Below are 12697 nucleotides of genomic sequence, written 5' to 3' on the forward strand. Positions count from 1 at the left end.
CAGCTCTTAGGGCAAGAACTGCAAGTTAAATGCTGTATCACTAAATACTTTGGTAGGGATTAATTCTGTGTCACCAGTAAAACTCAGGCAGGATGAAATAATCTAATCCCTGTACGCACTGCTATACAACCTCTCATTATGGGGGTACAGAAAACGTGTCTGTTTTGCACTTCTCACACAGCATTTGTAACATATATGAGATCTTTCTTTGTGATAATGATATTCAGCAATGAAAACCAACTGAGACATGAATGAGACCTGCCCTCTCATACCTGCCATTTATATATAACTTGAAGTAAAAGTAGATGTAGCACTGACTCCTCAGTCACTAATTTCACTGGCCTCATACTTGAAGGTTGAAAGGCAGATGGCAATTTTAACTGAACCACAGTTCAGTGTTAGAATTATTAAGGTATCTCTTACCAAAAGAAGAGAAGGCACTTACAATGAAGTAATTAATGTTGTAGTGACTGAGGGAAGAAGTGGACCTCACAGATCCAATTTCTTTCACCTGCAATCTGCCAGACCCTTATTTCACTCAATTTAGTTTAATTCTTGTTTCAAGTTCTGCTAAAATGATGAATTTTCAACACAAAGGTCAACAGAAGAGGGCCTTCCTTACACTGTTGAGTAGAACAGCCAACATGACTGAATTATTGAAATTACTTTCTTTCATCAACCAAAACCAAACTGAATGTGAGAGAACAAATGTTAGTGCTTCTTTTTCACACAGAGCTTCAGAGAACCGATGACTTTTCTTTAGAGGTCAGGGCAGGAGAAAATAGTTTTCCCCTTACACTGCAGGACTTTCACAAGAGTTATTTTAAAGGGTTGTTTATGTCTTGTTTTGCCTTCCTTCAGCTTCTGTCTTTAATCTGAACTCTGTCCTTTGCTCACATTTTTTTTTCTTCTCTACAGCTGCATATCCTTTTATTGCTCTTGATTGCTTTTTTTTTATCAGGAAGTTGAGTGCACTCCAATTTGTCCTTTGCATGGTGATCACACCAAGTTCAGAAGACCAATTGAATTCTCTATCATTCCAATTTCACACCAGTGCAGTTTCTTTTTAAAGAAAGTAGAGCAGGAGTGCTGTGATGCAGGCCAACACTACAGATTTGTGTGCAGTACTGAAAATCAGTGAAGTGTTTGGGTGTGTGTTTGGGGTGGAGTTCATTTGAGCCACTGGGATATTTTTCAAGTAAAGACAATATTTGAAATGTGCAGACAAACAAGGGGACAAAAAACCCCCCCATTATTAATAATATAGTAAGTGGAATTTCCTGTGGTAGTGTTTGGTCTGGTTGGTTTTTTTTCCCTACATGCACACAGTGCATACCTAGCTTTGTCAAAACAACTTACTGTTGCAGTGACAGCAGTTTCAAAGACTAAAAACTAGTTAGCTCACACTTAAAAGTCAAGTGTAGACTTAAGGAATGACAGAGGCTTTGGATTCAGGGAAGTTTTGCAGTCCTGTAATCAAGACACAAGGATGAAAAATCAGAGACCTTCATGCCCACTGCAGTGTCCTTGAACAAGTCAGAAAGACTCTCTGTACTTTAGAGTCAGTGAGGATTAAAAGTACTCTGCACAAAGTGCTTCAAACTGCCTAGGAGAAATGGAGCTATCTAAGGTCAATTACTCTAATTTCTCCATATAAAAAAAGAAGAAATAAAAGAATATAAAATCTCCAACTACAAAATCATCCTGAACAGGATAAAAATGGAAACAGACATTGTAAATGTCTGGAGCAAATATTTATTTCTTACATCTGACCACAAAAAATCCCACTGAGAATTATTAGCCTCTCATTTCTGAGAAAATGAAATTCACAACAGGAAACTATTACAAAGCTGAGCCTCATACTTTGCATCATGATGCAATCACACAACAAACACAAATGTCCATAACAGTGGTGTCTATTTTTAACTTGTTTTCAAAATTTAAAGCTGCTATGTCTCGTTCACCAACAGAATTGAAATGGATCTCTGCTTCTGACTGAACATACTGAATCTCTTCCAGCTGCAAGAGAAGACCCAAACTGCCAAAATACACACAAGAGTGATAATCACAGCAACACCACTATTCTCTACAATTCAAAGAACACATACTGGCTGTGAGTCACCATCAGTAAAGAGGGGTATTTAACAGGCAATGCAATTTAAGCCTATCTAGGTAAGCACAGAAAAAATCCTCTTATCCTTTGCTGCTGTAGCCTGCAAAAGCCAGGGTATTAGTGGGCTTTAGAACATGCCAGTGCAGCTATGAAGGAAGCAAAAATAGTCAGAATGCTCATCTTAAGGCAGCCACAGCATGATTAAATTGCAGTTTATTGATTTCTCAGAGCAGAAGAGGAGGCTCAGGGGTGACCTCATTGCTATCTACAACTACCTGAAGGGAGGTTGTAGCCAGGTGGGGATTGGTCTCTTCTGCCAGGCAACCAGCAACAGAACAAGGGGACACAGTCTCAAGTTGTGCCGAGGAAAGTATAGGCTGGATGTTAGGAGGAAGTTCTTGCCAGAGAGAGTGATTTGCCATTGGAATGGGCTGCCCAGGGAAGCAGTGGAGTTGCCATCCCTGGGAGCACTCAAGAAAAGCCTGTCTGAGGCACCCAGTGCCATGGTCTAGTTGACTGGCTAGGGCTGGGTGCTAGGTTGGACTGGATGATCTTGGAGGTCTCTTCCAACCTGGTTGATTCTATGATTCTATGTTTTGATATCAGCTATGCCCTAACACCCTAACACCATATCTATGTCACTAATTCTGCTCCATTCTTCTCATTTCACACCTTGACATTCCAGTCTTTGTGAGAAGAACCACTAGAAGAAGCTGCTTGCTATACCTGAAATATCAGTGCCCTGTGAAGGCAAAAGCTGATAACAGCCACAGAAAAAAAATGCCTTTCTGTAAAGACTTGCTCTCAATCCACTGAAAGACTCAAGGCTGTTCAGCCATGGTGGAGTTCATTCTGCAGTAATTGCAGGCCATTTATGTTCTCATGGTGACATTAACACAGGGCAGTTGATTCAAATTCTGCTGCCACAAAAAGGGCAGATACTCCCTGGATCACCTTTTGCAGTGTCCAGAGCTTATGTGACTCCTCCACAGGCCAATTTGCACTGTAGTCCAGCAGTAAACTGAAGAGAAGTAAATACTCCTCTGTGCTATGCTGATGAAGCCTAATGAATCAGTTCATTACCTGTCCAGTGAGTAGCAGAATTGGGAGAAAAGTGACTTGTGTAGCCAACAGCAGGAGTAAGCAGCAAAGGGTCCCACATTCAGTGTGATGAGGTGTTAAATCAGTGCAAGAATGTTTATTTAGCTTTACCCTTTGACATCTTGTAACACTACTGCAGAGATGATCTCTGTTGCAATTCAGAATTACCTCAGGTCTTTCCGTGTGTAGCACAGATCATTTGAGGCCTTTATTCTAGTTTCCAGTACCTTCCTCCTCCTTCTTTTACAGTGTATTACCCCAGCATGTTGTGCTATTTGATGCCCTTCTGCAAATGGATGGACTTCTGTAGGAGCTAAATCATAGAATCATAGAGTGGTCTGGATTGGAAGGGACCTCCAAAGGTCATCCAGTCCACCCCCCTCCAGCATTTTATCAGCAAGCCCCAGAAGACAGAGCATAACTATTTCTGACAGAGTAGCTAATGTTACCATTCAAGACAGAAGGGAGTTAACATAAGAGCACAGCTGAGCATGTAATTACTATGGCAAATTCATTACCATTTTCACTAGGGGATCAGAACTTGAAGAACTATAAGAGCTGAGAGAGGAGAAAAGAGGATACAAAAGGAAATCAGAAGGCAGGAGGGCAAACCAAGTGACCCATTTACAGCAGGAAAGCAGCCCTACCACTGCTGCTTTTTTTTGATAGTCACCCGAGCCTCAGCAGATGGAATGTAAATAACCCACAGATCTCTAAGTGCACAGCGTAGGGACAAGGCACATACTCAACACAGAAAGCTAATAAACTCCACCACTGAAAATTAAAATTGGGGAAGTGCTGTTTAAATTTATCTTTATCATTGCTCAGTGCCTCACATAGGCACTGAGGCAACATTTTGACTTCTTTATACAGAGACCTATAGGGAGAAAGACAGTAAGAAATCTCAAGTTTTGTTTCATGTATATAGGTGTAAGTGGCACCTTGTACAATAGCATGTTTCAGAAACACTACAGTGATGTGAAAATCAAAAGCAGCATGATTGATTTCTAGGCCCTGACAAAGTTTTACCTACATATACTTTTATTGCAAATATAAGAAGACACAGGAAAGCACAAGTTACAATTCTATTCACTTGCATGCCTTATAATATTTGAGCTAAAAGTGTGAAGCTGCTATTTTTGAATACTTTTAATACATGAAGCTAGATTAAAGTATAAGAAAAGGGTTTTTTTTGGTGAAAAGTCTTCTAGGTTTCATTTCCTGCTCTTCTATTGACATTTTACAATAATACATCTCATTTAATTCACTCATGAGGCATGTAACAATACCTTCTATCAGAAACACTTCAGATTTAATTAGTGAGTGGTTCTATAGCATAATAGAGACTTGGAACTCATAAATTTCTTTACTTTTTTTCAAAATAAATGATTTAATGCTACAGAACCCTTGGGAGCTAAGCAAATCTTTTCATTTCACTATCTGTGTGGCAAATTTATAACAGAGAAACACAGGCTGTAACACTTTCAAAGCAGGCTGAATATTAATCCACAAGCATCTCTCCATTTAAAATCACAGGGTAATAGAAAAACGTTAGAAGGGACCCCATGAGGTCAATTAAGATCAACTCCTGCTCAAAAGAGAGCTAATGTCCAAGAAAGATGATGTTGCACAGGGCTTTGTTTAGACGTTTTGATAACGTGTAAGTAACTCCCCACTGCTTTGGGGAGATCCAGTGCTTACCCTTTCCCATGCTGAATGATCTGTAATCATGAGACTTTTAGTTGTTAAAAAGACTCAATCCATTTTTTTAATGTATAAATAGCAGTCAGGAGCTCACATGATGTCCCATTGTTGGTCTTCCCTCAAACCCTGACACGTAACCCTCCCATATAAGCCAGCCTATCCCCAATTCCACAGCACAACTCCATGCGTTTCAGCATTATTCTCTCTTTTACAGGCTGTCAGCTATAAGCAAACACACCTTTACTTGATGAGTTATAAAGACTGTCCTCAAACACTGTTACTTTCACACTAAAATTCCCAGAGATTTTTAAGTGACATCCCTGGTTTCAACTTCTTCACTTACGCTCTAATCACAAGAGTTTGGAAGCCTCTGTCCTAATCACCTGTCCAAGTAAGCTTTGTGGCTCAAATGCTACTGCAAAAAAACTGCCACTGAGGCAACTTTTCCCTACCCCTCCCCAAATCTCAAACCCAAGCAAACTCACTGAATGCATACTGTGTCCAGTTCTGGGCCCCTCAATTCAAGAGAGATGTTGAGGTGCTGGAACATGTACAGAGAAGGGCGACAAAGCTGGTGAGGGGCCTGGAACACAAACCCTAAGAGGAGAGGCTGAGGGAGCTGGGGTTGTTTAGCCTGGAGAAGAGGAGGCTCAGGGGGGACCTCATTGCTGTCTACAACTACCTGAAGGGAGGCTGTAGCCAGGTGGAGATTAGCCTTATCTCCCATGCAACCAGCAATAGAACAAGGGGACACAGTCTCAAGTTGTGCCGGGGTAGGTCTAGGCTGGATGTTAGGAGGAAGTTCTTCACAGAGAGAGTGATTGGCATTGGAATGGGCTGCCCAGGGAGATGTTGAAGAAAAGCCTGGCTGAGGCACTTAGAGCCATGGTCTAGTTGACTGGATGGAGCTGTGTGCTAGGTTGGACTGGATGATCTTGGAGGTCTCTTCTAACCTGGTTGATTCTATGATTCTATAACAGCATCATTCATCATAAATCACATTTGGTAAACAGAAAATGCTGAGGAGAAGTTCCAAAACACTTTCAGTACTATCTGTAACCTCCTATTTTCATTTTGAAGGGAAGGGAAAATAAAAAAGGCAAGCTAAGACCAATTTGTCTCTTATGTCCCTGAGTTCCTAATCATAGAATCAACAAGGTTGGAAGACAAAAACAAGGTTGTCCAACAAGGTAAGACAACTTGCCAAGGTGCATCCTCTGTCACCCTGTCCCATAGCAGGACAGAGCTCTTCCACTTGGGCTGCTGCCTGGGCCTTTCTCACACTCATGGCAGTGGCCCCAGGAGTCCTGCAGAGAGAGGGAGCCTGACTCTGGATAGCACTGGAATGGGCACAGTGTGTCCTGGGACTGCTGGAGATCAGGTGGCAGAAAAGGCCATGGAGGTCCCAGCTCAGCAGCAGCCAGCAAGGTGCCACTGCCCAAAGGCAGCAAGTGGTACCCTGGGCTGCACTGGGCAAAGCCTCACCAGCAAGTACCCAGTGCTGGTGAGACCACTATGAGGGAGACTTGGGCATACTGGGGAGAGCCCTCCGGGGCCCCTCCCCCACCCCTGCCTTGAGTGACCGTTGGGCTATTGTTGCCTTCACCTGGTGCTGCCTGGCAACGGCCCCAGTGCCTACAGGGAGGGCACAGGAGAGGCAGCAGGAGAGCCAAGCTCCTCTTCACCAGCATCCCCATTTGTCATCCTTGGGTTAGCTCAGTTCTTCCCTAGTTTTCTATTGCATCCCACACGAGGCTCCTCCACAGCTTGGCAGCATGGGCCAGCTGAACTGCTGCAGGGGCTCCAGGTAGGCTTCAGTCAGGGCTCGGGGACACCTCAGCACAGCTGGGACCCACAGCAGCCACACTGCTCATGCCTGGTGCTCTCTGCTCTGCAGGGTTGAACCTGAGCCCGTGCAGCAGAGCCCACCTGTCCCAGCACTGCCCAGGCCACTGCTCCGTGAGCGCCTGCAGCTGGCTCTTGGAAGGAGAATGAGGCTGCCCTGGCCCTTTAGGCAAAGAGAGACCTCAGCCACCACTGTAGATGTGCCCAGACCATCGGGCACTGGTGGCTCAGGTCTTCTCTTTGGCCAGCCCCTGGCTGCTCTGTGCAGCCAGGATGGCAGGATGCCCCAGCCCATCCAGGTAAGCAAAGCCTGCCCAGGGCTTCCCCATCCTGCTTGCTCCTCTGGCAAGTGGTGGCCCCAGCAGAGGGGCTCTGGGTAGGGCTCGACCCAATGTCACCATCCTCCTGCCACCCTCTGTCCCGCACCGGTGAGAGCTGTGGAGCCCTCCACACTTGCTGCTGCCCCTGAGCAGCCTTCAGGCAGGGCTGGGACGGCAGGCAGGCAGCTGTCTCCCTCTGTCTGCTGCAGGACCTGCTGGCTCTGCTCCACCAGCGGGGGCCATCCACAGAAGGGATCTTCCGGCTGGCAGCTGGCGAGAGAGACTTAGGGGCCCTCCGGGAGGCCCTGGACAGCGGGCAGGAGGTGCCCCTGCAGAGCCAGCCCGTGCACCTGCTGGCTGCCACCCTGAAGGTGAAGCCTGCTGACCTGCAGCCCAGCAGCTCTGGGCTCTCTGGTGCTGATGGGCACCGGTGAGAGCAGGAGCCGAAAGCCAGTGGCTGCTGGCGAGCCAGGGCTGGGCAAAGCCTCAGCCAGAGCCTTTGCCATTGCAGGACTTTCTGCGCAAGATCCCTTCCAAGCTGCTGGAGGCTGAGCTGTACCAGCAGTGGATGGGAGCCCTGCACAAGAGCAGCAGGCAGGCGAGGCTGGCAGCGCTGAAGGAGTAAGTGTGCTCAGCAGCCTGCCTGCTCCTCAGGGACTGGCAGAGCTTGGCACTTGCCTGCACAGCAGTGGCCTCCTTGCCCAAGCTGTGTGTGCTGCCAGCCACCTCTAGCTGCTGAGGGCTGGAGCTCCGGGGGCAAGAGGCACACAAAAGCATTCCTCTCCTTGCAGCAATTCCTGCACACACTGGGGGCTGCTCCACCGAGGAATTCCTGCCAGAAGGGCAGGCAGGGAGGGAGGTGGGCAGGGAGCCTTCCTGCAGCGGGTCTTGGGTGCCATTAGCCTGTGTTGACAACATCCATTTTACTGACCTTGTGTTCCTCTTTGCTCAGGGTCACCAACAAATTGCCCCAGGCCAACCTCATTCTCCTCAAGAGCTTGCTGTCCCTGCTGCATAACATCAGCAGCAACACGGACAGCAGCAGGATGACAGCCAGGAGCCTTGCCATCTGTGTTGGGCCAAACTTGCTGAGCCCAGTGGAGGAGCCACCCCTGGAGATGCTAATGGAGGTGACAAGCAGGGTATGCTGTCTTTCCCAGCTGGCTACAGCCTTGCAGGCCCTGCTGAGCTTTGCTGTTGAGAACCTGCCTGCCTCCTCTCTGCAGCAAACACTTGGTGGGGAGCTGCCTGGAAGAGCAGCCCCACAGCTGCAGCTTTCTGTGCAGAAGCCAGGCTCAGCAGTGGGAAAGGCTCTTTGGCTCAGCTTCAGCCTCCCAGGTGGGAACCAATGGTTGTCTGTGTGCAGGTGACAGAGCTGGTGGAGCTGCTCATTGAGATGCAGGGAGAGCTGTTTGCAGAGGAGCAGGTGCCTGGCTCAGATGGACCATCAGTTGAGGAAGAGCCAGGAACCACAGAGGTATGTGAGTCCACAAACACCATGACAACAAAAGCCTCCTCCCTCAAAGGTGGCACTGCTGCCACAGGGACAACCAGGCTCATCTGCCAGCCCACAGCTCTGCAGAAGTGCAGAGTAAGGCTGATGCCAGAAGGCCATCACACTTGGTGTGGTGATCCCAAGAGAAGTGAGCTGAGTTGAACTGAGCTAAGCAAAGCCACCCATGGGATCTGCCTTCCAGAGCTCAAGTAGCAACTGGAAGCAAGTGCTACCTCAGCTGAGGTCTCAAAAATCAACATATCTCCTGCAGGTGCCTCCACTTGCTCCTGGAAGGGACCTCCTGAAGAGCTCCTCTGAGGAGAGCAGGTAAAATGAAGGCAGCTTTGGTAAAGAGCAGAGCTGCTGCAAGGGGATGATGGAAGTTCTTCACAGAGAGAGTGATTTCCCATTGGAATGGGCTGCTGTGATGGTTTGGGCTCTTACCCGCCCCCCCACACTTTTGAATTTGCCCCAGCTAACTCAGACGGACCCTGGGAATATAAATGAAGCTATTTATTGTACAGCAGCAAATATACAAGCAGCTATTTACAATATATACAGTTATATACAGAAATATACAAAGGATAAACAATACAGAAGCACAACTCCCCTCCCAGAAACCTGAGTCCCCAGGAGGGGCTCTCAAACCACCCCAACACCTCCCCTTGCCCTCTCAACCTTACCCCAGTTCTCAGAAAGAAGAGAGGTGCAGCCAAGAGGTTAGGGAGCAAGGTTAGTGGGAGCAAAGTTAATGAGATGTGACTAGGTCTGAAGGCAAAGGCAGAATGAAAGACAAAATGGAGAATGTTTTACTTCTTCTTCCCAGAGGTCTCAGCGTGACTGTGAGAGAAGAGACACAAATGTTTTTCATTTCACTGCCCATTATCTAGTTCTTTTACCAAAACATTCTAGCTTGCTTCAAACTAGCACAGCTGCCCAGGGAGGTGGTGGAGGCACTGTCACTTGAGGTCTTCAAGAAAAGACTGGATGAGGCACTCGGTGCCATGGTCTACTTGAGTGGATAGCGCTGGGTACTAGGTTGGAGTGGATGATCTTGGAGGTCTCTTCCAACCTGGTTGATTCTATGATTCTATGGCTTTACCTGTCTCACAATGCTATTGGATGGAAAGTTCTCCAGGCTCTTCACAAGTCCATCATGAGAGAAGAGCAGGCTCTGAGAAGGGATGTGATGAGGAGCCAGGAAGGAAGAAGAAGAAGAAGAAGCTGGAAGGAGTTGTCAGGGCTGGTCATCGAAGGAAATCCAAGCAGGCAAGAAGAAGAAGGAGCCCAGGTGTGTAGCAGACTCTGCTGTCTGTCCTTCAAAGCTCATGATGGGGTTCTGAGGACAGGCAATGTTTCTGCAGTGCCCCTGGGAGGACATGTGTGTCAGGAGAGAAATCCCACCCCAGCACAGGCACTTTTCACTTGGCACTTGTTAGCAGCTGCTACAGCAGGACCCCTCTCACTCATTTACCAGAGGTCTGGGCAGTCTGGAGAGCTCCTTGCTGACTGCAAACTCTCCTGCCTTGCTCCCATTTACAAGAAGGCTGTGAGGCAAGAGCCAGGGAAGTACAAACATGTTAGTCTGACCTCAGGACCTGGAGAAATGCTAGGTGAGGCCATACTGTCTAATACTCAGAGGCATTTCACACAAAGTGGAATTAAACCAAATGCCACATTCTGCATATGGGACAAAGTAGAGAGCGAGCTGCTGACCCTTCCTGCCTGACATCCAGAGCCAGCACCTGTGCAACGGTTGTAAGCTGCATCAGGGAGTGTTCAGGCTCGATCTTAGGAAGCGTTTCTCTGCTGTGAGGGTGGTCAAACACTGCCACAGGCTTCCTAGAGAGATGGCCTTTAGTTTTGCTGCATACACCAACTGCAGGAGGCATCACATGAAAAATGAAAATGAGAACGTTCTGAGCACGCTTAGAAACACCTGGAAGGAGCTGTACATGCATGGTGAACAATGATCAGCGATGACTTGGGTCCTCTTCAAGCTCTTCTCTCTCAGCTGACCCTTGTCCCTAATTCCTGTTTGTTTTTCTCCTCTTCTTTCTCCAGGAAGCTGGAAGAGACTTCCAAAGAAATGTCTCCTTCATGTGCACCACCATGGCTTGTCACATTACCCTTCTGAGGCTCCCTACCTAGTGAAACCCTGCTCCATCTCCATGCTTTTGAATTGTCTTTAGAGTTGCTGTAGTGATAGGTAGAGTTAGAGTTGTTGCACTTAGTGTTAGAGCTGTTTACATTCACAGCTTAGGGTTAGAGTTGTTCACAATTATTATTCCTGTTACACCTGTTGTTAGTTAGAGTTGTTGTTAGTTACTGTTCTTGTTCTACCTGTTGGTATAGTTGTTGTTAGAGTTGTTAACAGTGAGAGTTGTAGGTATAGAGGTGACTTCTTACTTTAGACTTGTTATAGTTACAGATAGTTATAGCTGTTTCCACTTATAGTTGTTCTTAGGGTTAGAGTTGTTGACAATTATCATTCTTGTTATACCTGTTGTTCATAAGAGTCCTTGTTACAGTTCTTGTTCTTGTTATACCTATTGGAATAGTTGTTGTTAGAGTTGTTACAGTGATAGTTGTAGGTATAGAGGTGACTTCTTACTTTGGACTTGTTATAGTTACAGATAGGTATTGCTGTTTCCACTTACAGTTGTTCTTAGGGTTAGAGTTGTTGACAATTATCATTCTTGTTATACCTGTTGTTCATGAGAGTCCTTGTTACATTTATTGTTCTTGTTATACCTGTTGGTATAGTTGTTGTTAGATTTGTTACAGTGATAGTTGTAGATATAGAGATGACTTCTTACTTTGGACTTGTTATAGGCACTTGGGCATCTCTCCAGCATCCTCGTGATGCTGATCAGCATGGAGAAGGCTTTTTCTCCACTCCGGGCCAGACCCCAGTGGCTCTGCATGCAGTTAGTGGAATGCACTGGCAGCAGCTGCAGCACACTCCTGACCCAGCTCCTCGCTCCAGCTCCAGGGTGCACTGCCAGCGGGACCACACAGGCTCCATGTGCCCACCTATGCCAACAGCTCCTGCAATCCAGGGGTGGCACAAAGGCCTGTCTGAAGTGGCACACTGCACCCAAAGGAGGCAGCAACTCATCTCCATCACACCGCAGTCATCTCAACATCCTGTGCTCCAGATGATGGCAGCTGAACTCTGTGTCTGACTGCTTAGCAGTAGCAAGAATAAATCTTGTCCTTGAGCCTGTGGGTATGACTCCTGTGAAGTGATTCTGCTGTCATTTGTGCTCTTGTGAGCTTCTCCCGAGCTGAGCTTTGTGCTCCATAGCCAGGGAAAGTTTACACAGCAAGGATTAAATGGAGAGTCAAGGAGGAGAATCACAGCGTTACTTCCAACCTGATGCAGTCTGTGAATCTGTGAAAGCTAGAACGGAGGGACTTTAAGATCACAAAACTGTGAATAGTGAATAGAGTCCCAACAGACTTGTGCATTTTGTTAGCAGGGATGGTACAAGTAGGAAACCTCAGAATTTCAGTTGCCTGTAATGATGCTGTCTTGTGGGTCAGCAGGAGAAACCCCTTAAAGAATTGATTGCTTTTAAAGCCACCATAAACACACAAGCCTGTTGCTCTCACAGGCTGACTATCTGGGCTCCAAGCAAATTAACAGATGAACCAGGAAACCAGTTCCTCAAATACCTTGTGCTTGAAAAGGCAAAGTGAGAAGAAGAAAGTCTCAGTTTGCATTTGCCTTTTTCACCCAACTTTGCAGGAGTTCAGGGATGGACATATGGTGCAGCATGCATGGTCAGTGAAATGAGAGCTACTCTTTCACCCTTGGGCAGCAAATGGAAATGTGGCTGGTGTATAAGCCAGCTTCTAAAAATAACAAGGGTTCCCTTAACATGGCAGAATAGTGACTCATGCAGCATTCTGACATAAACATGACATGCATTGCAGTCATATAATTGTGTCCACATGCCAAAGCCAGATGCAGTTTGACTATTTTCAGAGTTATTTGTCAACCTTTCAAAAATATTTAAGTATCAGTAGGAAAAACAAAAAAACAAACAAACAAAAAAAACAAAACAAAAAAAAAAAAAACCACCAAACATCCAAACCAGCAGCTGGGAGGTC

General features: G+C 46.4%; 1 protein-coding gene across 1 annotated transcript; it reads left to right on the plus strand.

The window, feature by feature from the left end:
* The first annotated feature begins 7044 nt into the window (after positions 1 to 7044).
* On the plus strand, positions 7045 to 8740 carry LOC135173269 (T-cell activation Rho GTPase-activating protein-like). Its single transcript, XM_064140056.1, has 5 exons — positions 7045 to 7062; positions 7293 to 7454; positions 7595 to 7704; positions 8036 to 8225; positions 8450 to 8740. Exons 1-5 carry the CDS (start codon positions 7045 to 7047, stop codon positions 8738 to 8740), a joined length of 771 nt encoding a protein of 256 aa, XP_063996126.1.
* The last annotated feature ends 3957 nt before the right edge of the window (positions 8741 to 12697 follow it).

The sequence above is a fragment of the Pogoniulus pusillus genome, chromosome 3 (genome assembly GCF_015220805.1).
Source record: "Pogoniulus pusillus isolate bPogPus1 chromosome 3, bPogPus1.pri, whole genome shotgun sequence".
Taxonomy (NCBI): domain Eukaryota; kingdom Metazoa; phylum Chordata; class Aves; order Piciformes; family Lybiidae; genus Pogoniulus; species Pogoniulus pusillus.

Coding starts and splice junctions, on each gene's coding strand:
- LOC135173269 (XM_064140056.1), top strand. Junction 7,455..7,594: donor TGCTGGCTGCCACCCTGAAG/GTGAAGCCTGCT, acceptor TTGCCATTGCAG/GACTTTCTGCGCAAGATCCC. Junction 8,226..8,449: donor TAATGGAGGTGACAAGCAGG/GTATGCTGTCTT, acceptor GTCTGTGTGCAG/GTGACAGAGCTGGTGGAGCT.